The following is a 25,999-nucleotide window of genomic DNA, read 5'->3' as shown; positions in this document are numbered from 1 at the left end:
GACTATTTCAGTTGCAGGTTCTAGAAGAACAAAATACCTAAAAAGTTTAAGGAGTGAATATGTTTGGAATGCAATGTAAAATATGACTGGCTTTTTATGAAGTCAGTTTTCAAATTTATTCTACCAAAACCACTTTTTGTTTATAAGGGTTTTACTTTTTTTATTTATTTATAATTTCTTACGTTCAATGGTGGTACAGAAATTGTAATTGTTTTACTTTCACTCTTTATATTGTTTATAAACTTTCCTCATAAAAAATAGACAGTACCAAAACTGTTTACAGGTAACTGACCTACATTCAGTGCCTCTTGCTGAAAGGAAAATTTAATGATTCCATATTTAGCCAGGGTTTTTCATGCATATATAATTGATCTTATAATAAAATTATTTTCATATTATGCTATATTTTTTGTGATGAAGAGAAAGGTTTACTTGTCTGGTAATGACACTCTATTTTATACTTTCTTCAAGTAGCAAGTCATTCATCATGATAAAACATTTAATAGAACCTTGGTAATATATCAGTAATAACAAATCTCATGACACATTTCGAAAAAAATGTATATGTAAATGGTACAAATTTTCCAAATCTACAGACATGTAAACATTTGTTCTAGATTGTGTTGCACTCTTATTCTGTTTTTGAAAAAGATCTGACTCAGTTTTATTTATTTATTTATTTTTAGTTATAAACTCAATAGAATAGGAAAAAAATAATAGGAAATCACAAATCTGTTCTGAATTGCTACACCACAAATAAAGATCAGTTTCAATCCACATGCTTTTACATACATAAATTCATAAATTCATCTGCATTAGCGTTGGGAAAGAGGAGCAAAGTAACAGGTTATGCTGTGTATTCTATTCAAGTGTAAACAAGCTTCACAGTTCTACAATGCATATTCAGTCAAACTCAATATGTATAACCGTAAAGGTCTGCTCTAACATCTCAATAGGATTTTAGCAACACAAGCAAAAACAACACAGAGACTCCTCCTTAAACTGACTTTCTCTGACAGTGCATCTCTGTCCTGTTGACGATCTCTTGGTAGAATTTAGATCGAAGAAACCTAGGGTAGGAATCTTTCTCCATGAGGCTGTAGACCTTAGTTTGGATCGCATTGAGACTGGAGGATGTTGGTTCCAGAAGTTTTTGCCTGGTCTCTTCTCTAGTTTTAAAGTCTATGTTAACCTGTGAAGGATAAAATAGGATAAAGTTAGTGATTTGTGTATACCAAGTTTCATATGAGTGAATATTTTTGGAGGAACAGTGTAAATTTCTCCAGTACAGTTTGAGAGACTTGCAGAATGCCAAATCACAATGATTCTGTTCTATCTCTTTGAAAGAGGTTGCTGAACTTCAAATCAGGTTAAACTCAGCTAGATTTATTGCCATCTGAGGTATAAGAAACAACAATCTACAGTATTATGGGCTTCATTATTCCAACTGGACAGAAACATATTGATTCGTAAAAAAGTTATTTCAGAAAAAATATTTTTTTTTATTGATTATTATACATAGAATACACTGGCAAGAATTAATAATTTATGTAGTGTATTTATTTAAAATATCTAAGGCTTAGAAAATATAAAGATTATATTTATGCTTGCCACTTAGCTACCCTGAGGCTACCTGAGACATTTTATTAAGAATGCTCATCACTGTCACGGGCAAAACTTTTATACTCACTGTTTATATCTTAAGCTAGATGGATAGCTAAGATAGCTAGTTAACATAAGCTAGCTTTATAACACCAATGCATGATGGTTCAAACATTTGTAGAACATTCAAAAGAAATTTTACAAGCGGAAAAGAACTGGGATTAGTAAAATGGGATTCTCAGTTAATTAGAGAGTGATAGCCCATAGCGTAGCCCAGCTTACCTCTCTTGGTGCTTGAACTTCAATAAATTCCTTGTAGATCTTGTTGGCTTTTGACACCAGCTTAGCAGGTGATTTGATCTTTTTGTAGTCTTCACAAGCTAACCAGAACTCGATGTTCTCATCACTGAACTCTGTTTTAAGGAATGCTCTGAACGCTGCCAAACCATCTATGAAACAAACACAAACAAACAAAAGTCAAAACAGAGTTTATCTATACCTTATATATACACCTTAAAAACACCTTCTACCTTAAAATAATGACATATATACATACACTTTCTACGTAATAAAGCATGGGAGCTTTATTGGGGATGACATATATACATACACTTTCTACGTAATAAAGCATGGGAGCATATCTTTGTACAGTTTATGTTAATGAGAACATTACTGTGCTGATTCAGATTCTTACAATAAGCTTTTACTCAGAACCATTTATGTATCATATCATCATTAAAAACATAATCAGGCATTTTATTTTGAATGTTGTCCTATTGTGTTGCATTTACACCTGTGGATTAGGAAATGCTCACAGGGTCACAGTTGTTGTTGTTCTCATTTATCTCAGTGACATGTCAGAAGAACATGTTGTGCTACTTGAATTTCTGGGGTTTTGTTATTACCTTTTTATCCTACTTAGGGGGATGTTTATTTAGTGGCAGTATCCCAGTATGTGGTATGCTGATTAGTTCGTATTATCTAAAAAAGTAGCACATCAACAGTCTTTAAATATAAATATATTAAATATATAATATTGTTGTAGTGCTCTTTTTTTAGCCCAGCTTGTGCCTGACAAACACTTGTGTAACAACGTCGCAAAGCAGGAAAAGAGTTAATGTTATTGTTGTATATTATGCACCAATCTTGAATATTAACAATGACCATAATGACAATTAAAAAAAAAATTCTAAGCCTAATGCACTACATGGACAAAGGAATGTGGACTCAAGATTCATATGTTTTTACACCCATTCTGGAAAGAGGCTCCACTAGATTCTGGAGAGTGGTTATTAGGATTTGTGCTCATTAATTCACATGAGGGAAATATTGATGTAAAGTTCCTATTTATTCTTGAAGGTTTTCAATATCTTTATGTGTAAAAATATCTTTTTTGGAGCTCGCTTTGTGCACAGAGGCTAGAACAGGTTTGGGTCTGATTTGAAGTGAGTGGGAAATTGCATGGTCCAAACATCCAAACACATTGTATTTAATTGTGTGCACTCTATATATGAAACATATATTGCTGGAAAAGGCGGATGTCCCAATACTTTTGACCATACAGTGTTAGTCAGTTAAACTGTGTCATTATTTATAAGTGAAAAACCTTATTTAATAAATAATTTCATTCTTGTAATAAAGCTTTCAGAAAGGCACAACATGGACAATTAATCATTTATGAAAGGGGTCTCCAGTGTCAAAATATCAGTTTTCCACCACAGTAAAGTCCTAGGTAGAGGATTTTCACACATTTTCACACATTCAGGTTTCTGTACTTTGCAAATGTGTAACAGCTGGAGCATTTTTTTGTTATTATTTTGAATTATTTTAAGCAGAGAAACCCAAATGACTGGTGAAGGATTGACTTTTATCTACTATAAAGTAAATGACAGCCGCACCAACCTTATCTTGTGAATGTTTTGCACTGTAAATATAACTATAAATGCTTAATAACGTGAAACTGCAATGAATAAATGGAGTAATCTGCAAGTTCATTTAGTATAAGAAGAAATATAATGTTTTATTTATCTACACATAGGGTAAGCCTTAACAGTCACTGAGTCATATACAGTATGAGTCACAATTATTAATAATCGTTAATAGTAATAGGAATTTACATCTAATCTAATAGATTTCTGTTAATGAATTTCATGCAGAATTAAGAAAAATCATTCACATAGTTAATAATATATACAGTTTCTGACACCTGACCAATTATCTTATTTTAAATAATTTCAATACTCAAATAAAATATTGTATAGTGCATATTTTTGGTTAAAAAATATTTTTGTAAAAATTAAAATATATCTTGGTTTAACCCAATGCATTCATATTTGGTTGAGCCACCTTATAATGTAATAACAATTTGAGCTCTTTTGGGATATATATATATATATATATATATATATATATATATATATATATATATATATATATATATATATATATATATATATATATATATACAGTGAGGAAAATAAGTATTTGAACACACTGCTATTTTGCAAGTTCTCCCACTTAAAAATCATGGAGGGGTCTGAAATTGTCATCGTAGGTGCATGTCCACTGTGAGAGACATAATCTAAAAAAAAAAAATCCAGAAATCACAATATATGATTTTTAAACTATTTATTTGTATGATACAGCTGCAAATAAGTATTTGAACACCTGTCTATCAGCTAGAATTCTGACCCTCAAAGACCTGTTAGTCTGCCTTTAAAATGTCCACCTCCACTACATTTATTATCCTAAATTAGATGCATCTGTTTGAGGTCGTTAGCTGCATAAAGACACCTGTCCACCCCATACAATCAGTAAGAATTCAACTACTAACATGGCCAAGACCAAAGAGCTGTCCAAAGACACTAGAGACAAAATTGTACACCTCCACAAGGCTGGAAAGGGCTACGGGGAAATTGCCAAGCAGCTTGGTGAAAAAAAGTCCACTGTTGGAGCAATCATTAGAAAATAGAAGAAGCTAAACATGACTGTCAATCTCCCTCGGACTGGGGCTCCATGCAAGATCTCACCTCGTGGGGTCTCAATGATCCTAAAGAAGGTGAGAAATCAGCCCAGAACTACACGGGAGGAGCTGGTCAATGACCTGAAAAGAGCTGGGACCACCGTTTCCAAGGTTACTGTTGGTAACACTAAGATGTCATGGTTTGAAATCATGCATGGCACGAAAGGTTGCCCTGCTTAAACCAGCACATGTCCAGGCACGTCTTAAGTTTGCCAATGACCATTTGGATGATCCAGAGGAGTCATGGGAGAAAGTCATGTGGTCAGATGAGACCAAAATAGAACTTTTGGGTCATAATTCCACTAAACGTGTTTGGAGGAAGAAGAATGATGAGTACCATCCCAAGAACACCATCCCTACTGTGAAGCATGGGGGTGGTAGCATCATGCTTTGGGGGTGTTTTACTGCACATGGGACAGGGCGACTGCACTGTATTAAGGAGAGGATGACCGGGGCCATGTATTGCGAGATTTTGGGGAACAACCTCAGTTAGAGCATTGAAGATGGGTCGAGGCTGGGTCTTCCAACATGACAATGACCCGAAGCACACAGCCAGGATAACCAAGGAGTGGCTCTGTAAGAAGCATATCAAGGTTCTGGCGTGGCCTAGCCAGTCTCCAGACCTGAACCCAATAGAGAATCTTTGGAGGGAGCTCAAACTCCGTGTTTCTCAGCGACAGGCCAGAAACCTGACTGATCTAGAGAAGATCTGTGTGGAGGAGTGGGCCAAAATCCCTCCTGCAGTGTGTGCAAACCTGGTGAAAAACTACAGGAAACATTTGACCTCTGTAATTGCAAACAAAGGCTACTGTACCAAATATTAACATTGACTTTCTCAGGTGTTAAAATACTTATTTGCAGCTGTATCATACAAATAAATAGTTAAAAAATCATACATTGTGATTTCTGGATATATTTTTTTTTAGATTATGTCTCTCACAGTGGACATGCACCTACGATGACAATTTTAGACCCCTCTATAATTTTTCACTTTTTGTTATATTGCAGCCATTTGCTAAAATCATTTAAGTTCATTTCTTTTCCTCATGAATGTACACATAGCACCCCATACTGACAGAAAAACACAGAATTGTTGACCTTTTTGCAGATTTATTAAAAAAGAAAAACTGAAATATCACATGGTCCTAAGTATTCAGACCCTTTGCTGTGACACTCATATATTTAACTCAGGTGCTCTCCATTTCTTCTGATCATCCTTGAGATGGTTCTACACCTTCATTTGAGTCCAGCTGTGTTTGATTATACTGATTGGACTTGATTAGGAAAGCCACACACCTGTCTATATAAGACCTTCCAGATCACAATGCATGTCAGAGCAAATGAGAATCATGAGGTCAAAGGAACTGCCTGAAGAGCTCAGAGACAGAAATGTGGCAAGGCACGGATCTGGCCAAGGTTACAAAAAGATTTTTGCTGCACTTAAGGTTCCTAAGAGCACAGTGGCCTCCATAATCCTCAAATCGAAGACGTTTGGGACGACCAGAACCCTTCCTAGAGCTGGCCGTCCGGCCAAACTAAGCTATCGGGGGAGAAGAGCCTTGGTGAGAGAGGTAAAGAAGAACCCAAAGATCACTGTGGCTGAGCTCCAGAGATGCAGGCAGGAGATGGGAGAAAGTTGTAGAAAGTCAACCTTCACTGCAGCCCTTCACCAGTCGGGGCTTTATGGCAGAGTGGCCCGACGGAAGCCTCTCCTCAGTGTAAGACACATGAAAGCCCGCATGGAGTTTGCTAAAAAACACCTGAAGGACTCCAAGATGGTGAGAAATAAGATTCTCTGGTCTGATGAGACCAAAATAGAACTTTTTGGCCTTAATTCTAAGCGGTATGTGTGGAGAAAACCAGGCACTGCTCATCACCTGTCCAATACAGTCCCAACAGTGAAGCATGGTGGTGGCAGCATCATGCTGTGGGGGTGTTTTTCAGCTGCAGGGACAGGACGACTGGTTGCAATCGAGGGAAAGATGAATGCGGCCAAGTACAGGGATATCCTTGACAAAAACCTTCTCCAGAGTGCTCTGAACCTCAGACTGGGCCGAAGGTTTACCTTCCAACAAGACAATGACCCTAAGCACACAGCTAAAATAACAAAGGAGTGGCTTCACAACAACTCCATGACTGTTCTTGAATGGCCCAGCCAAAACCCTGACTTAAACCCAATTGAGCATCTCTGGAGAGACCTAAAAATGGCTGTCCACCAACGTTTACCATCCAACCTGACAGAACTGGAGAGGATCTGCAAGGAGGAATGGCAGAGGATCCCTGAATCCAGGTGTGAAAGACTTGTTGCATCTTTCCCAAAAAGACTCCTGGCTGTATTAGATCAAAAGGGGGCTTCTACTAAATACTGAGCAAAGGGTCTGAATACTTAGGACCATGTGATATTTCAGTTTTTCTTTTTTAATAAATCTGCAACAATGTCAACAATTCTGTGTTTTTCTGTCAGTATGGGGAGCTGTGTGTACATTCATGAGGAAGAAGAATGAACCTAAATGATTTTAGCAAATGGCTGCAATATAACAAAGAGTGAAAAATTTAAGGGGGTCTGAATACTTTCCGTACCCACTGTATATACTGTATATCAGAATCAGGTTTATTGGCAAACACAAGGAATTTGGTTCCAGACGTTAGTGACTCTTAAAAGTACAGACATAAATAACACTATACATTAAGCTTGGACTATACAAGACAAAATAGACAAGAGAAGACAAGACAAGACACAACAGACTATACAAGACAATACAGACAATGTGAGACAACCAAGACAGTTTGAGTATTAAATAGGAATACAGAGTGTACATATTTGCACACAGTGACAAAGCGATTTGGCCCATTAGTCTCAGCAGATTGGCTCTAGGTTGCTCAGGTTTGTTAAGTGATGCTTGTGGACTGGATTTTTCAAATAGTGCTCAACAGAATTTAAATATTGGCCACTGTAGGTCATTTATCTTTTTTCGTTCTTGATCAACTCCAAAAATGCTTTGGCGCTGTGCTTGGTGTCCTGGTGTAAGGTGAATTTACTTATATGCACGATTGGTAACTGAGTAATTTGTGAAAATTGGTCAGGGGTCTGAATATGTTTGCAAGGCACTGTATATTTCACACAAATTCAATAAAAGTGAATTGTCATTTAATGTTTTTTGGTTGTTGGAAATTTGAGTATTACCTAATGTGGTATATGATAGATATAAATACAAATGGATTTAAATGCAAATACATATGTGGCCTGGGCCACATGCCTTGTATGAGCACAAAGATTCACATCTTTTGCTGTGGACCTGTGAACGTGAGAAGCAGCTAGTGCAGATACAATTAAACTGTATACAAATGGCCCTGCTGGGAAATGCAATTATAGTGTTGTTCAGGAAATTCAATAAAAGAACAATCAAGAGGTGAGGACAACAGCGTTGTGTCCCCTGGCTAGCCAAGGAACAAATAATTCTGTTTGCTGTAGACAGTGTGACATTACTGGCACATAGGCTCAAAAACACAGGAACTCACAAATCCCATGTCTTCCTTACTTGACTCTGCATAGGAAATACAAATAAATTATATATTTATACATTACCTGCATAGACTCATGTAACAATTATTCATTCATAAATTGGCATGATAATATTGAAATTGTTTGTGATTGATGAGACCTACTGTATAAAACATTAATTATATGTATATGGTCAGCTTTCATGGTAGGTAGATTTTTTTATGTAATAATTTCTTCCACATACATACTATTAAAAATACATCTTTATTGAACTGTGTTTAAAATAATTATGTTTAAACACATTTTGCAGTAATTTCTGTAAATATACAGTATACATATTCATATAAGGTTTGAAAAAGTAAGCCTTTTTTAGATTATGTGGTTTTACATATCAGGATATAATTAAAATGTAAGAAAAGAAACAAGATAGCATCCGGGTACTGCTAATCAAATGCCTTTGAATAATTGATCATCAAAAAGTGTGTCTATCTCTATAAAAGCATTAGCATTGCTACATGCAGTATCTGGTTTTCCGCTAAACTGAATATATATATATATATATATATATATATATATATATATATATATATATATATATATATATATATATATATATATATATATATATACACTTGAAAAAAGAATATTGACACTAAGTTTTTCTTCTCAATGCACAATACAATAGAAAAAGAACTTTGTGTTTTTTTGACAAAAAAGTCATTGTGCAGCTTGTATAGCAGTATAGATTGGCTGTCCTCTAAAAATAACTCAAAATACAGCCATTATTGTCAGAATAGCTGGCAACAAATGTGAGTACACCCTAAGTAATAACAGCTGTATGTCGCTTAACCATGCAAAGCCACATGTACTATTCATCATGTTCATGTTTTTGTCTGCTTGACAGGACCATACAAATTTTGTATTAGAGCAGATAAAATTTGGCGCTTTGAGTACAATTCTCTCATACTGACCACTGGATGTTCAACTTGACACCTCATGACAAAGACTTTCTGAGGATTTGAGAATTAGAATTGTTGCTCTCTACAAAGAAAACACCCTAAAACTGAGTTCCAGTACAGTTGACAGGGTCATACAGAGGTTTGTTCAAGATGGGTTCCACTCGGAACAGGTCTCGCAAGGGCCAGTCAAGGAAGTTGAGTCGCATGAGTGCTGCAGCATTGCTTTAGAGGTCGCAGAAGCAGAAGGTCCGCTTGTCTGTGCTCAGACACACTGCAACAAATCGGTTTGCATGCCCATCATTACAGAAGGAAGCTCTTATGAAGCTGGCTCACAAGAAAGCCTGCAAACAGTTTGTTGAAGACAACCTGTCCAAGAGCAACAATTGCTGGAACCATGTCCTGTGGTCTAATGAGACTAAGATAAACTTGTTTTGCTTAGATGGTTTTTAGAACGTGTGATTATGCGCTGGTGAGGAGAACCAAGAAAACCGTGTCTTGCCTACTGTTAAGAATGGTGGTGGCAGCATCAGGGTCTGGGGCTGCATGAATGCTTGCGGTACTGGGGATTCCAACAAGTACTGTAACATTCTGAAGCAGAACATGATGCCACTCCTTCAGAAACCATCAAATGGCAGTTTTCCAGCAAAATTAAGCATAATAACATTTAATTTCTTTAGTATTGTCCCTTGATAAGATTTACTAAAAGGTTGCTGAAATGTGAGGGGTGTACTCATTTTTGTGACATAAAATTGAATATAAAAATGCAAAGATGGTGCTTCATCTGCACTGTTCTTCTACAGTTTATTTAAGCAACTTACACTTGTTTGACAGGAGAAAATCGAACGAATCTGTCCATTTGGCCACTTCGTCAGTTGATAACCTAAACAACATGCAGGAGAGATGGGTAAGAACAATCCTACACAAAATGTATGGAAATGCAATTGTTATTTTTGTCTAAATAAATTCTATTTTGTTTAAGGGAAGACATCGCTTACTTCAGGTATCGGTTGGATCGTACTGTTCGAGGCGGTAAACATTCTGAAATGTCACTGCATGAGTCAGATTTGTTGGATAGGCAACCAAGTCTCGTCTTCATGACTGTATGTCTGGAAAAAAAAAGAAATATAGTCAAGGAAAGCGGAAAAGAGCAAACCGCAATAGAGGATAAGGGATTGTATCATTTGGAAAATGAAAGGGTCTCATCTTTGTCCTTGTACACACATAGAAAGCAATAGAGTAATAAATATGTTATTCACAGTACCATTCAATCATATTATAAACAATTTAAGAAATATTTAGAGTTCCAGGAACCAAGGATGCGGCTCATAATGATTAGCTATATATTAATTTAACATCTTATGGATAAGTGCAGTAACCAAAATATTTTTTTTTTTCTTTAAACTTTCTTTATTATGACTACCCAAAGATCAAACCCCTCAAATATTCATGTTATTTATCCAGACCAACTTACAATGATCTCATTTATAGAACCAACTACTTTGCTCTTGCTAATGGAACAGTGCTGGCTCAGCAGTTAAGGATCTGGCCCATATATATGTATTTAATTATTCCCAATATCCAATTATAATTCAGCCATCACATCATTTGTTGCCAGGGTCAAATGAATAGACCGTGAGGCCATTGTCCAGAATGAACAATACATGCACCTGTAGCGTAAAGTACATGATGCTTGAAGCTGTGAAGCTGCTTTAACCAATCAGATTTCGAGTTGATGACTCTGGGGCCATCTGGTGTAAAACAATGTCAGCATTTTTACAAACTTTAATTAAATAGTCAGAGAGCGCACTAGCTAGAGCTAGCAAACTGCATCTGTATAGCAAACTGCATAAGCTCAATTATATTCCGTTTTTATTCCACATTGGTTAACAGAAGAGAAGAATATGATTTGGGATATTTTTAAGAAAGACTTTCCAAGAAAAGTGGGACATATTAGAAAAGGCTGGCCAAAATAGGTTAAAACCGTTGTTAAGCTTTTTCATGAACTATTTATTCTTTTGCATTTTATCACCAGTAGTATTTGCACAAAACACACAATTTGCCTTTGTTGCAAATCCCCTGGCAAACTGTAATGCACTGAAAAAATGCACAAAATGAAACAGAAAAAATTGGGTTCATTGGGTTTCTTGCTATAGTAATGGCATTCATTCTCACTGCATGAGATACTTGTCTATGAGTAGGGCTGCAGCTAATGATTATTTTAATTATTGTTTTATTCTGACGATTATTATTATTATTATTATTATTATTATTATTATTATTATTATTATTATTATTATTATTATTATTATTATTATTATTATTTTTATTTATTATTTTTATATTTATTTTAATTTTTTAAATACAAAAAGTTATTTTACTTAGATGTTATCCCAAATATATATAAAACCCTAATTCAGGGTATTTGTGTATAAAAGTGTAATAAAAAAAATGCAAAAGAGACACATTGAGTTAAACATTCTTTAATTTAGACATTTTAAAGCTTATAGTGACTGCATGTTCAGGAGTGCATGTAGGATTTATCCTTTAAAAAGTTGTCAAACAAATGTTGGGCTGTTTATTTTTGTAAAAAAAAAAAAAAAAAAAAAAAATGTATTGTTTATAATAATAATTGTAGATGGAAAGTTGACAACAATGCTTAAAAAAAATTAATATAGAAAATAATACAAAACATTGTTTTGACAGTTTTTGGTAAAAAAAAAAAAAAAAAAAAAGAAATACATACACAGATTATTTACATCTAGAATATATTATTATTAACATTTTGTATAATAATTAAATAGTATATGCATAAATTAAATATAAGAACATTGAAAACAAGCATTTGAACGTAGTAAAGACTCAGCAAATCACGTTTGATAACACAAAAGTTAACTGTTGTGGTAGACAAATGCTTTAAAAAAGAATAAAACGAAGAAACGCTGCAAGCTAACAGTTTTAATAAAAAAAAAACGGAAAAAAATATGCGTTGGTGTACAAATACATAAGCATTCACTGGAAACCACAACAATGACTAAAGTTGTAATTGTTTACTGCTGTTATTTGCTGCTTTTACATTTAGTGTTTGACTTTCACACCATTTTAATTGAATCCATCACTATGTCGTGAGCGAGCTGATTGTGCAACCTGATGCTTTTGGGTCACAGAAGAAGAGATCTAGTCTGACTGTCAGAAGGTTAGCAAACAAACCGTTTACACAATAGCGCGTAACTAAACTATACTGGTTTCACATGATGAGGATTATACAGTTGCATAACTTTCAGGTTTCAGTCTTCCTAGTTGTGTTTAATAAAAAATACTCCCATTGCCTTGGATGACTTGCAATGCACATTTTTTCCTGCTGCTGGTTATCATGTACTCTTCGCCATTTGAGCAAGCGGCTATGTTATCTTGCCGTCTCGCTAACCCATAACTTAAGCAGCCCAACTAATTGATAACGGTTCATTTATATATGAAATCTTGCTCAAGAATCCTGCAGTAATGGCTTTAAGGCCAGCTTAGTGGTGCTGGGATTTGAACTCATGACCTTCCTATTAGAAATCCAAGACATTAAAGACTAAATTATTACTTCTCTAGTCCATAGTTCTTTACAAGTTTGCTTGCTATATTATGTATATAATGTTAGCTACATAATATCTAAGACTCTTGAAATTATACAGTATTATATATTATTCAACCACAACTAATTTTAAATGAGTTTGTACAATGGCAGGGTAATTAAATGACACACAGCGATGATAAGAAACAATGGAAACATTTTCTTTACAGTCAGAAATCTTGAATCCTTCCCATATTTTGCTCCAGTCAACTAAATATTTCAGGCCGAGGCATCATCCCCCTATACTGAGGACATGTGCTGAGCTATTTATAAAGTCCTCTGACAAAGTGGTACACTCAGAGGGAAGCCATTGTGTGTATTAGACTCTAGAGCAAAAATGCAAGCCTTATTTAGAGTCCCCCAAAAAAGATGAGTGCTTTCAAGTTCTAAAATTCTCCATGAGGGATATAAATCCTCTTAGCATTTCCTCTTCTTCGTTTTCAGAGCGATAATGCTTTGCCAGCAACGTCTCGAATTCTCTTTGATGTTTTGTTTTGCAGTTTGGCACATTAGCTGTCTGGCACGGCTAAAGCTTTTGGTTTTGTAACATGCAAATGGCCTGTGGGCTGTCCTAGATTTCTATTTTACATTTTTGCATTTCTCTATTTGTTTTACAGCCTGGAACGATGTTATATACTATATCTCTGAACATCTTTATCTACAATGTTTAGGTAATGTGTAGGTGGGGATGTTTAGGTTAAGCCTGGTGGGTTATCGCTCAGAAGATCTGTAGTTTGATCCCTGATCTCACCAAGTTGACACACTTGGGGCCCTTGAGCAAGGCTCTAAACCCTCTGTGCTCCAGGGGTGCTGTATCATGTCTGACCCCAGCTTCCCAACATCGCTGAGATATGCAAAGAAAGAGATTCACTGTGTAGTAAAGTACATTAGACAAAACCTTTCTTTCTTTTTTTAATTTTTTTATTAAAACTAGGCTGTATTTATAATAGCTTATAGCTCCATAAAATTACGAATGCAAAAAACTGACATCATAGTCTTGTCTAGAGCTAGCTTTGTCTATAGCCCAAAGATGGTGACAAAGGATGCATGATGCATGAACTGCACACTCATCAAAGGGATTCTTCACTGTTAACTCATCCTTTGAGAAGTACAATGCATTCTTCAGTGAATTCTGGCTGTGAATCCTGCTCCTGTAAAATTCTTCGACAGTTTTTCTTGTAAGATTGCTTCCTGCTGCGATTCAACTTTCCACAGCTAATATGCCTTGCCATCTGATCTCCTTCCTTTACTTGGGCTATTTTTTGCATTCGAGCCTGCTTTCTTTGCTGAGAGGAATCTCAAGGCTGAGCAATTATTTACACTGGACAAGAGGAGATGACAAATTCAATCCTAGACAAAATTAAGACGTTGAATCGTGCATCTGAGAGTCAAACTCTTGCAATCTGCTATATTTTTAACTGCTAGTAATTCATATACAATTACCATATGAATTTTTTTCAGTGATTATTTCAGTAATTATATTACACATGTATACTGTGGGGTCCAAAAGTTTGAGTCTCTAAAAATCAGTTTTTTTTTATTTATGTATTTTTTATGTATGTATTTTTTATGTATTTATTTACATATGTATGTATGTATGTATGTATGTATGTATGTATGTATGTATGTATGTATGTATGTATGTATGCATGTATTTATGTATGCATGTATTTATTTGTTTGTTTGTTGATCCATCTAAAACTGGATAAAATTTAATGTGCAAACTGTTGACGTCAACATTTAAGATGTTGCACAATATCTAGGTCACTATTAAATTTATTATTGTCTGTTACCTCCATTGTACAGAAGGTCAGATTTTCTGGCAGTCTTCTCTCCTCTATTGAAAAGTGTTTAGACTTATGCTGATGGATTTGCTCTTGCATGACTCATCAGCTTTATACAGTAGTGGAGTCTGTGTCAGGTCGAATCCATGCCTTTATTACATTTACCATTGTTCACAAGTTGCTGATTTAAATAATCAGAATGAAAACCTTTCTATCAAACTATAAAAATAATGGCAAATACAAGAATACTATATTTCAGACCCGATGTTCTTCAGACATGTGACCATGTTCTATTTGCACTATTTGTTTCCTTCACAAAACAATTATCTGCATAATGGATTATAAAATCTATTCCTCCATCTATTGATTCACTTTCTGTACAGTTCTCAACAAGTTCATTCATGTTTATTGCTCTTACATACATTCACTTGCTATTTGTTTATTATATTTTTTTACCAGAGCATCCATGCTTTTTTTCTCACTTACGTGGCTGTGCTTGTGTCAGATGGAATAGACTGCAGGAAGCATCATGTACCATTACTAAACTGTTCACAATCCAACTGAGATTTCCTGCCTGACCTCATCCTGACTCTGTGCACAGGAAGTATGAATTGGTCTGGTCTCAAACCAATCTGGCTCAGTGACACTATTATAACCTACATAAAAAGTACTAATTCTAAATTATAATCTATCTATCTATCTATCTATCTATCTATCTATCTATCTATCTATCTATCTATCTATCTATCTATCTATCTATCTATCTATCTATCTATCTATCTATCTATCTATCTATCTATCTATCTATCTATTATCTATTAGTCATTTGTTTCACTATTAGCAATTTAAGTTAAAAAATCTAAAACATAAAAAAACGACAAACAAACCAGATATGTCAAGTTCATTACAACAAACCTGTTAGCTTGACAAAGGCTAAAAGGTAGGATGGATTGATGGATGGATAGATGGATGGATGGATGGATGGATGCATGGATGGATTGATGAATTGATAGATGATAGGAAACAAAGAAGGAAGGAAGAAAAGGAGACTTTTAGAAGAATTTGAAGATTTAGTGATTAGAGCTATATTTATGTGTGTGTGTGTGTGTGTGTGTGTGTGTGTGTGTGTGTGTGTGTGTGTGTGTGTGTGTGTGTGTGAGACAGAGGAACCAATATGACAATGCAGAAATTAAAATGCAGCACATGGATTATATTGGTACGTGGTTTTAGCAGAGATACTTGCTGTCATTTAAATTCTTAAGCAAGAATCTTTTTAGATAATGTGTGGTTTTGTGTGTGTTTTGTGTGTGTGTGTGTGTGTGTGTGTGTGTGTGTGTGTGTGTGTGTGTGTGTGTGTGTGTTTATGTGTTCTTCTAGTGGATAGATAAGAGATAAAGATAGAGAGTTGGATGAAGAGTGTGTTTGCTATGGGTAAACTGACAGAGTGTGAAGGAAAGAAGAGAGGCTTCAGGCCCTGTGGAGGCAGTTGTGTGAGGTGAGTTGGAGTTGTATTGAACAGGAGTGTTTGGAATATTGTCTCAAGGGAAAAAAACCTTGTCAGAAAACTAGTGCTTGACCCTTCTGAACAAGCCAATTCAAGTAGACTTTTATTGTTATTCCACCCATATACAGTGCAGTACACACTGAAATGAAACACTGTTGTTACAACAAAAAAGGAAGACGGAACTACATAAAATTCAAAACTAACAACTTAGTATAATCAGTCCTTAGTTCAGTTTGAACCCCTTGAGGTACGATTTCTGCCTGAAATGCATACACACATGTCATGACAGAACCAGAGCAGCGCTAAGTCACCGCCTTCACATGGTGCTTCTTCATTCTTTTTCTGGATATGGATGCCGTTTCCTTTCTCTTTCATTTTTCTTTTTCCATGAACCATGACAGCTACTGCTACATCAAATCATATTCTATTCATCCAAATGTTATAACCAAGGTCAGCTGAGCTATATTTAGACATCGCAGTGGATTGACATAATCCAATTCCACGCTGCAGTGGGCTTTTTGATCGTTGGGCTTGTTTTCTTGTTAAATTTGCTTACATTTAAATTTGCTTAAATTTACATTCTATCCTAAAGTTTATTTCTGAGACTTTTTTGTTCCATCCCCCTTTTTTTTGGCTTTTTTTGGATTTACAAAAGCCCTCCATCATTACTCCTGCAAAGGGGCATTATATGAAGCTGCATATATACATTATATATATATATATATATATATATATATATATATATATATATATATATATATATATATATATATATATATAAATGTCATATGATCTTCAGAGATGATGATATACAGGTGCATATCAATAAATTTGAATATCATTAAAAAGTTGATTTATTTTAGTAATTCAATACAAAAAGTGAATTTCGTATATTATGCAGATTCATCACACATAGACTGATATATTTCAAGTGTTTATTGAATTTTTTTATTTTGATCATTTTGGTTTACATTTAACAAAAACCCATCAATTGAAATCTCAAAAAAATCTCAAAAATTTAAATATGTTTTAAGACTGATAAAAAAATATCTTTAGTTATTTTTATTGTTGGCCTTCTGGAAAGTATGTTCATGTACTGTATATGTACTCAATACTTAAAAGAGGCTCCTGTTGCTTTAATTAATGCCTCAATTCGGCGTGGCATGGAGGTGATCAGTCTGTGGCACTGCTGAGGTGGTGTGAAAGCCCAGGTTTCTTTGACAGTGGCCTTCAGCTGTCAAAGAAATCTGGGCTTCCACACCACCTCAGCAGTTTCTTTGACAGTGGCCTTCATCTGCATTTTTTGTTTTTTTGTTTTACATTTTCCTCATGACAATATTCCATAGATTCTCTATGGGGTTCAGGTCTGTTGAGTTTGCTGGCCAGTCAAGCACACCAACAACATGGTCATTTAACCAACTTTTGGTGCTTTTGGCAGTGTGGGCAGGTGCCAAATCCTGCTGAAAAATGAAATCAGCATCTCCATAAAGCTGGTCAGCAGAGGGAAGCATGAATGACTATTAAAACTTCCTGGTAGACAGCTGTGCTGACCATGGACTTGATAAAACACAGAGGTTCAACACCAGCAGATTACATGACTCCCCAAACCACGACTGACTGTGCAAACTTTAGACTGGACCTCAAGCAACTTACAAATCCGATTCCAATAAAGTTGGGACACTGTACAAATTGTAAATAAAATAGTAATACAATAATTTACAAATCTCATAAACTTATATTTTATTCACAATAGAATATAGATAACATATCAAAACTTGAAAGTGAGACATTTTGAAATGTCATGCCAATTATTGTCTCATTTTGGATTTCATGAGAGCTACACATTCCAAAAAAATGTAATTTGTAAAATGAATCAACTTTTTAAAGTTATTTTAATTTATGGAGATGCATATATATATATATATATATATATATATATATATATATATATATATATATATATATATATATATATATATATATATATATATATATATATATATATATCATCAATCTCCTTTATCTATTTTATTTCTAATTGATGATCATTTCCATTACCTCACATGTGTTTAAGAATTAAGCAATGTTCTTTAAAAATATCAAAGTTCTTTATTCCAGTTAATTATTTACAGTAAATTCTACAGTAAGTGAAGATTCTTCACTCAAAATAATTATTCAGATTTTAGTTACTGATGGTGAATCTGTAACCTTTACTGTAAGAAAAACACAACCTCAGGTTTACTAACAACTAACCCAGCCATTAGGGGGGCACAAGCCAGTGTACTCTTAGTGCCGGTCCCAAGCCCGGGTAAATGGGGAGGGTTGCGTTAGGAAGGGCATCCAGCGTAAAACATGTGCCAAATCAAATATGCGGATCACAAATGAGAATTTCATACCGGATCGGTCGAGGCCCGGGTTAACAACGACCGCCACAGGTATCGTTAGCCGACAGGGTACCGGTGGAAATTGGGCTACTGTTGGCCGAAGGAGGAGAAGGAGGAGAAGGAGAGGAGGAAGGCGTCTACAGAGACGGCAGGAAAAGGAGCAGTGTAGGAGAGTAGAGGTTCGGGTTGGTACTTTAAATGTTGGTACTATGACGGGTAAAGGGAGAGAGATAGCTGATATGATGGAGAGGAGAAAGGTAGATGTGTTGTGTGTTCAGGAGACCAAGTGGAAAGGGAGTAAGGCCAGGAACATTGGAGGTGGGTTTAAACTGTTTTATCATGGTGTGGATGGAAAGAGAAATGGTGTAGGGGTGATTCTGAAGGAAGCGTACAGTAAGAGTGTAGTGGAGGTGAAGAGAGTTTCTGATAGGGTGATGATCGTGAAGGTGGAAGTTGAAGGGATGATGATAAATGTCATCAGTGCCTATGCTCCACAAGTTGGCTGTGAGATGGAGGAGAAAGAAAGATTCTGGAGTGTATTAGATGAAGTGGTAGATGGTGTACCTAGGAAAGAACGATTGGTGATTGGGGCAGACTTTAATGGGCATGTAGGTGAAGGGAACAGAGGTGATGAGGAGGTGATGGGTAGGTATGGTTTTAAGGAGAGGAATGTGGAAGGGCAGATGGTGGTAGATTTTGCTAAAAGGATAGAAATGGCAGTGGTGAACATGTATTTTAAGAAGAAGGAGGATCATAGGGTGACGTATAAGAGTGGAGGAAGGTGCACACAGGTGGATTATCTTCTGTGTAGGAGATGCAACCTGAAGGAGATTGGAGACTGTAAGGTGTTGGCGGGGGACAGTGTAGCTAGACAGCATCGGATGGTGGTCTGTAGGATGGTTTTGGAGGCGAAGAAGAAGAGGAGGAAAGTAAGGTTTGAAACAAGAATAAGATGGTGGAAACTGAAGGAGGAAGAGTGTAGTGTGAGGTTCAGGGAAGAGGTCAGACAGGGGCTTGGTGGTGGTGAAGAGGTGCCGGATGATTGGGCAACTACTGCAGGAGTGATGAGGGAGGCAGCTAGAAAAGTACTTGGTGTGACATCTGGAAATAGAAAGCAAGACAAGGAGACGTGGTGGTGGAATGAGGAAGTGCAGGAGAGCATTAGGGGAAAGAGATTGGCAAAACAGAAGTGGGATCGACAGAGTGATGAGAAGAGTAGGCAGGAGTACAAGGAGATGCGGCAGCAGGTAAAAAGGGATGTGGCGAAAGCCAAGGAAAAGGCATATGAGGAACTGTATAAGAGGTTGGACACTAAGGAAGGAGAAAAGGATTTATACCGATTGGCCAAGCAGAGGGACCGAGCTGGGAAGGATGTACTGCAAGTTAGAGCAATAAAGGATGGAGAGGGAAATGTGTTGACTAGTGAGGAGAGTGTGTTGAGAAGATGGAGGGAGTATTTTGAGCAGCTGATGAATGAGGAAAATCAGAGAGAGAGAAGGTTGGAGGATGTGGAGTTGGTGAAGCAGGATGTAGATAGGATTAGTAAGGAGGAAGTGAGAGCAGCGATTAAGAGGATGAAGAATGGAAAGTCGGTTGGACCAGTTGACATACCGGTAGAAGCGTGGAGATGTTTAGGAGAGATGGCAGTGGAGTTTTTAACCAGTTTGTTTAACAGGATTCTGGAAGGGGAGAGGATGCCTGAGGAATGGAGAAGGAGTGTGCTGGTACCGATCTTTAAGCATAAGGGAGATGTGCAGACCTGCAGTAACTACAGGGGAATTAAGTTGATCAGTCACACCATGAAGTTATGGGAAAGAGTAGTGGAAGCCAGGCTGAGAGAAGAGGTGACCATCTGTAAACAACAGTATGGTTTCATGCCGAGGAAGAGCACCACAGATGCCTTATTTGCTTTGAGGATGTTGATGGAGAAGTATAGAGAAGGACAGAAGGAGCTGCATTGTGTATTTGTGGATTTAGAGAAAGCGTACGACAGGGTGCCGAGAGAGGAGTTGTGGTATTGTATGAGGAAGTCAGGTGTGTCAGAGAAGTATGTGAGGGTGGTGCAGGACATGTATGAGGACAGTGTGACGGCAGTAAAGTGTGCAGTAGGTACGACAGACTGGTTCAGGGTGAAGGTTGGACTGCATCAAGGATCGGCCCTGAGCCCTTTCCTGTTTGCAGTGGTGATGGACAGGTTGACGGACGAGGTCAGACAGGAGTCTCCCTGGACTATGATGTTTGCAGATGATATTGTGATTTGTGGTGAGAGTAGAGAGCAGGTTGAGAAGAGCCTGGAGAGGTGGAGATATGCGCTGGAGAGAAAGGGAATGAAAGTCAGTAGGAGTAAGACAGAGTACATGTGTGTGAATGAGAGGGAGGGCAGTGGAGTGATGCGGTTGCAGGGAGAAGAGGTGGAGAAGGTGGAGGAGTTCAGGTACCTGGGGTCAACAGTGCAAAGTAATGGAGAGTGTGTTAGGGAAGTAAAGAAAAGAGTGCAGGCAGGGTGGAGTGGGTGGAGAAGAGTGACAGGAGTGATTTGTGATAGAAGAGTATCTGCAAGAATAAGAGGGAAAGTTTATAGGACTGTGGTGAGACCTGCGATGTTGTATGGATTAGAGACAGTGGCATTGAGTAAAAAACAGGAGGTGGAGCTGGAGGTAGCGGAGCTGAAGATGTTGAGGTTTTAGTTGGGAGTGACGAGGATGGACAAGATTAGAAATGAGTTTATTAGAGGGACAGCACATGTAGGATGTTTTGGTGACAAGGTGAGGGAGGCGAGATTGAGATGGTTTGGACATGTGCAGAGAAGGGACATGAATTATATTGGTAGAAAAATGCTGAAGATGGAGCCACCAGGTAGGAGGAAAAGAGGAAGGCCAAGGAGGAGGTTCATGGATGTGGTGAGGGAAGACATGCAGGTAGTTGGTGTAAAAGAGGCAGATATAGAGGACAGGGTGGTATGGAGACGGATGATCCGCTGTGGCGACCCCTAATGGGAGCAGCCGAAAGAAGAAGAAGAAGAAGAGGTTTACTAACAACTAAATTAATTTATCTTTAATCACTTAAATTCAAACATTATAAAAAAACGTGATGATAAATAGTAACTTAATGCTAATAGTTAGGAGTCACAATGTCAAAGGAAGGAATAGCTATAATGTTTATGTGGCAGTGAAGAGATTACAGTGATCAGGACTTTAACTCAACGAAAATATATAATTATAGAGAAATGCAATGATGTTTTAAAATATAATGGGTACAAAGTGAAAAAATCCTTTACAGTGTTCGAGAGTAAATATCAAAGACGGCACATCTTACTTATTGCTTAATGAATGAGGAGAGATTTTTTTCTTTGGGTTTAATGTGGAAAAAATGCTGACTGGAATGAAATATTAATGAAAAAAATAAATTGAAAAACAGCATCGTTTTGGCCTTCAGGCATTAATAATAAAGAAATAATTTATAAGTAAAAAATAAGCAGACATTATCATCATCATTATTTATAATATTAATAATAATAATAATAATAATAATAATAATAATAATAATTTTATACAAATAATTAAATAAATAGAAAAAAGCAAGTTGAAAAAAAAAATAATAATTCAAATAATATTATGTCACTATTTTGCATTTTTATTTATTTGCTGTTTACACACTGAAAAACTTCAAATATAAACAACAGGCCAACAGTTATGAATACTTTTCAACCAATCGTGAGTTTTATTATTTAGGCGCCACACGTATTCTAAATCTGGTTATAAATCTGAGGTTTATGTGCATCATAAGCTTCAATCAATCTCTGCTGGAAGAATGTACTTTGCCAAAAAATGGCAAAATTAAGCGTATACCTTTTCCCAGAGTGAAATCAGCTATGATGATCATAAATTATTTCCAATTACACCAGATTTCAAAATAAACCCTTTCTACATATCTCATGTGTAACATGAGTGCACACATAACAAGGGTGGAGTAGTTATCATGTGTACACTTTCGAAATCAAAAGTGCCCCCCTACCAGGCTTAAAAAAACTCCAGGTGGCATGAGTGGGTGCATCAAAGTGGTACCTGATCTCTGCCACTTCCTTTTGCTGACATTTACTATTCCTACTAATCCCCGAGCCCTTCATACAAACATGCATTTAATGTTCAGCACCCGAAACCGAACTGAGTTTGGCAATCAGCATGGCTGTATGGTACAAATGGTACAATCCACAATATTGCATTTCAAGCTAAACATAATGAAAAGCTGATTTTATTCAGAGACTCACATGAGCTTCTCTTTCCATCATAGCAACAGCAGGTACACAAGACATCAGAGCAGATCAGTGCAGATTATAATTTTCATATTAAACAATTATAGATAAACACCACAAAAAGATCAGAGTCAAGCTGATGAACATGGAGTCCTTACCTTAATCCGTGTGCAGGTTTTTAGGAATTGGCGACGGATTTACTGGGGCTTTTTGGAGATGTAGATGTACTGATGCTTAGGCGTGCTGTCTGCTGGAGCCCACATGTAGCAGCGAGCACTTGGCGTGTTCATCAGTGTGAAAATGTGGGGTAGTGAAAGCAGAGAGAGGAGGGAGGGATGAAAGAGGAGTGGGCAAAATAACAGAGGGCGAGAAGCTCGGTGAGCATGCGAGGCTCTTCAGAAATGCAAATAGCAATGCTGTGCTGAAAAGAGTGCATTGTTACATGCACCTAATGCAAATTTGTGTGTGTGTATGTGTATGTAATATATACAACATTTATAATACAATATATTTCATTTACATAATGGGGAAATCTGAGCACTGTTTTGCAAATCCTGTAACATTTATATCTAACAACTGGATTTAATATCCATTCTAACCCTTCTTTTAGCACAGCTCCCTCTAATTTCCTTCTTGATGGCACTGACCATATCCTAAGCCAACCCCGAGGACACACTGGCCTCGTTTCATAGCATGCTTGAGAAAGCACTCTGCTCTGCACATCACAGCCGAAGGAGGCAGACTATTATTTGTCATCCGGATTATAGGGTATAGTTTAGGCACGTGTACACGTGTTTAGATGAATACGGTTGTGCATGCAGGCACATGTCATTTCCACTGAAATACCCACCTCCCTTTAATCCAGTATAAGGCTGCTTCAGGCAGTAACATTGCTCATACCACAGTGCAAAATCCCTCGTGGTATCTGTTCTCAAATCTGTTCAGGTTTCTGATTTGTTTTCTATAACTGCAGCTCAAAATATAGTCCTGACTTTTATATATAAATGCATCCAATCTAATACATTTAGATTTATATATTTTATATGCTCATTTTGCATTTTTAGAAAGAGTCCCCAGTGTCAAATTTATGTTGGTCAAAAATTAATCTGTTTGCTTTACATTTTCAAAGAAAGAGAAAGGGAAATGCTTCAGAGGGGAAATTGATGCACTTGTTCTGTAACAATAAATGTCACTTTTATTTAAAAGAAATGGTCTAATTAATGTCAGAAAAGAACAATGAGAGTCTGAAAGGGAAACTACTTAATCGCTTATATTATAGCACGTGCATTAAGTACATTCCATAACAATGGGACACATTTTTCAAGAGGAAAAGGAAACAATAGAAAGTTTCATAATGTTTATTTGGAGATTGATGGTTCTGGTTCATAGCCTTCCTGTGACTTATAGGGTTGGAGCAGAGGGTGAGAAAGAGAGAGAGAGAGAGAGAGAGAGAGAGAGAGAGAGAGAGAGAGAGAGAGAGAGAGAGAGAGAGAGAGAGAATTCTTGTTATCTGTAAGGTTTGTTCCAGGGCTTAGTAGATGCAGATGATAGTCATTTATAGTTATTAATAAGATTTAATATTTAAGAGTGTATTGTCATATGTACAGGAACAGTTCTGATACATGATACAATTAAATTCTTACTCTGTAAATCTTTTAAGCAACCGATGACATAAATGAAGAATATAAGGAAAACAAACAAAGATGCAAGATATACATTACAAATGTATCTATTTATAACAGTGCAAAACTGAAAAAAAAAAAAAAAAAAAAAAAACACAACAGTTATTCTAAGACTGGGTCCATGTTGGCATTCCCCTTGTAAAGGGGTGAAGGGGCCCTTTTTACTTGTCACATGTATGTACCTTACAGCACAGTGAAATTATTTTTTAGCATATCCCAGTGATGTTAGGACACTGGGGTCAGCCATGATACAGTGCCCCTGAAGCACAGAGGATTAAAGGCCATGCTCAGGGGACCCAAGAGTGGCAGCTGGGTGATTATGGGGCTTGAAACCCAGACTTTCCAATCAGCAACCACTAAACTACCAGACGATCAGAAGGGTGTAGTATGTGTGCAAAATATGCAGAGGTAGACTATACTTAATTCTGATATTGTGTCGGATAGTAATCTACTTTCAGTAATTCACATAATGATTGACAATGCATCTGGTGCTTTTATAGTAGCATAACACTAAACTACTTTTATTTTAACAATTCTAAACTATTTTATGCCCTAATCTTGCTTTGGAGTGTGTGTGAATAACTTAATTTCTTTATCGAGATTATCCTGTGAAGTTATTATAGTGGTATTTTGGTTTGTTTATTTATTTGCTTATAATTTTACAGCTTTTTGTAAACATCTTTAACCTGAGCACCTTATTAAAGTGCATAAGTCTCTATTAAATGCACAATTTTATGCTAGTTTACTAGTTCAAAGACTAAGTACACCACGACAGATATTTGTATGAAAGACAGCTGTTTGTACTATTGGAATTAATTAAAAAATCAAACTAGTCTTTCATTTTTGACAAAATAAATTGGTGACGTGTAAACAGAGGACAGACCGGTCTGTTTGCACAAAGCTACAAAGCTGTAATCTGGACACAAATGCCTCGGCTGATGGAAGATTAAGGTCATACTTATATGGAAAAGCGATGCCTAAAGAACATTATGTTTTTTTTAGAGAATAAAAGATGGCTTAAAATTGGTTCGGTTTGTTATTCAACAGTTTCATCCTATTGTCTGAGACACGATGCCTCTTTCTTTTCTCTATTCATTTCACAGCATTTTCGTTCCACCACAATTAATTCGCACCTAATTTACCTTTTCTGTGATTCAGCTTTTTAATATGTTATGTAATAAACCCAGCCATTAGGGGGGCACAAGCCATTGCACTCTTAGTGCCGGTCCCAAGCCCGGGTAAATGGGGAGGGTTGCGTTAGGAAGGGCATCCAGCGTAAAACATGTGCCAAATCAAATATGCGGATCACAAATGAGAATTTCATACCGGATCGGTCGAGGCCCGGGTTAACAACGACCGCCACAGGTATTGTTAGCCGACAGGGTACCGGTGGAAATTGGGCTACTGTTGGCCGAAGGAGGAGAAGGAGAGGAGGAAGACGTCTACAGAGACGGCGGGAAAAGGAGCAGTGTAGGAGAGTAGAGGTTCGGGTTGGTACTTTAAATGTTGGTACTATGACGGGTAAAGGGATAGAGGTAGCTAATATAATGGAGAGGAGAAAGGTAGATATGCTGTGTGTTCAGGAGACCAAGTGGAAAGGGAGTAAGGCCAGGAACATTGGAGGTGGGTTTAAACTGTTTTATCATGGTGTGGATGGAAAGAGAAATGGTGTAGGGGTGATTCTGAAGAAAG

General features: G+C 36.7%; 1 protein-coding gene across 1 annotated transcript; it reads right to left on the bottom strand.

Annotated features, from left to right (window-relative positions):
• Window positions 1-662: 662 nt before the first annotated feature.
• rgs8 (regulator of G protein signaling 8) lies at window positions 663-22,942 on the bottom strand. The gene is made up of 5 exons (XM_083567808.1): window positions 22,784-22,942; window positions 10,081-10,191; window positions 9,904-9,965; window positions 1,885-2,051; window positions 663-1,192 (listed from the first exon to the last, which is right to left on the bottom strand). The coding sequence occupies exons 2-5, from the start codon at window positions 10,179-10,181 to the stop codon at window positions 998-1,000; spliced, it is 525 nt and encodes a 174-aa protein (XP_083423934.1). The 5' UTR covers window positions 10,182-10,191; window positions 22,784-22,942; the 3' UTR covers window positions 663-997.
• Window positions 22,943-25,999: the final 3,057 nt, after the last annotated feature.

The sequence above is a fragment of the Silurus aristotelis genome (assembly GCF_946808225.1).
Source record: "Silurus aristotelis genome assembly, chromosome: 2".
Classification (NCBI taxonomy): domain Eukaryota; kingdom Metazoa; phylum Chordata; class Actinopteri; order Siluriformes; family Siluridae; genus Silurus; species Silurus aristotelis.
The sequence above is the reverse complement of the archived record's forward strand: the minus strand, read 5'-3'. Positions and strand labels throughout refer to the sequence as shown.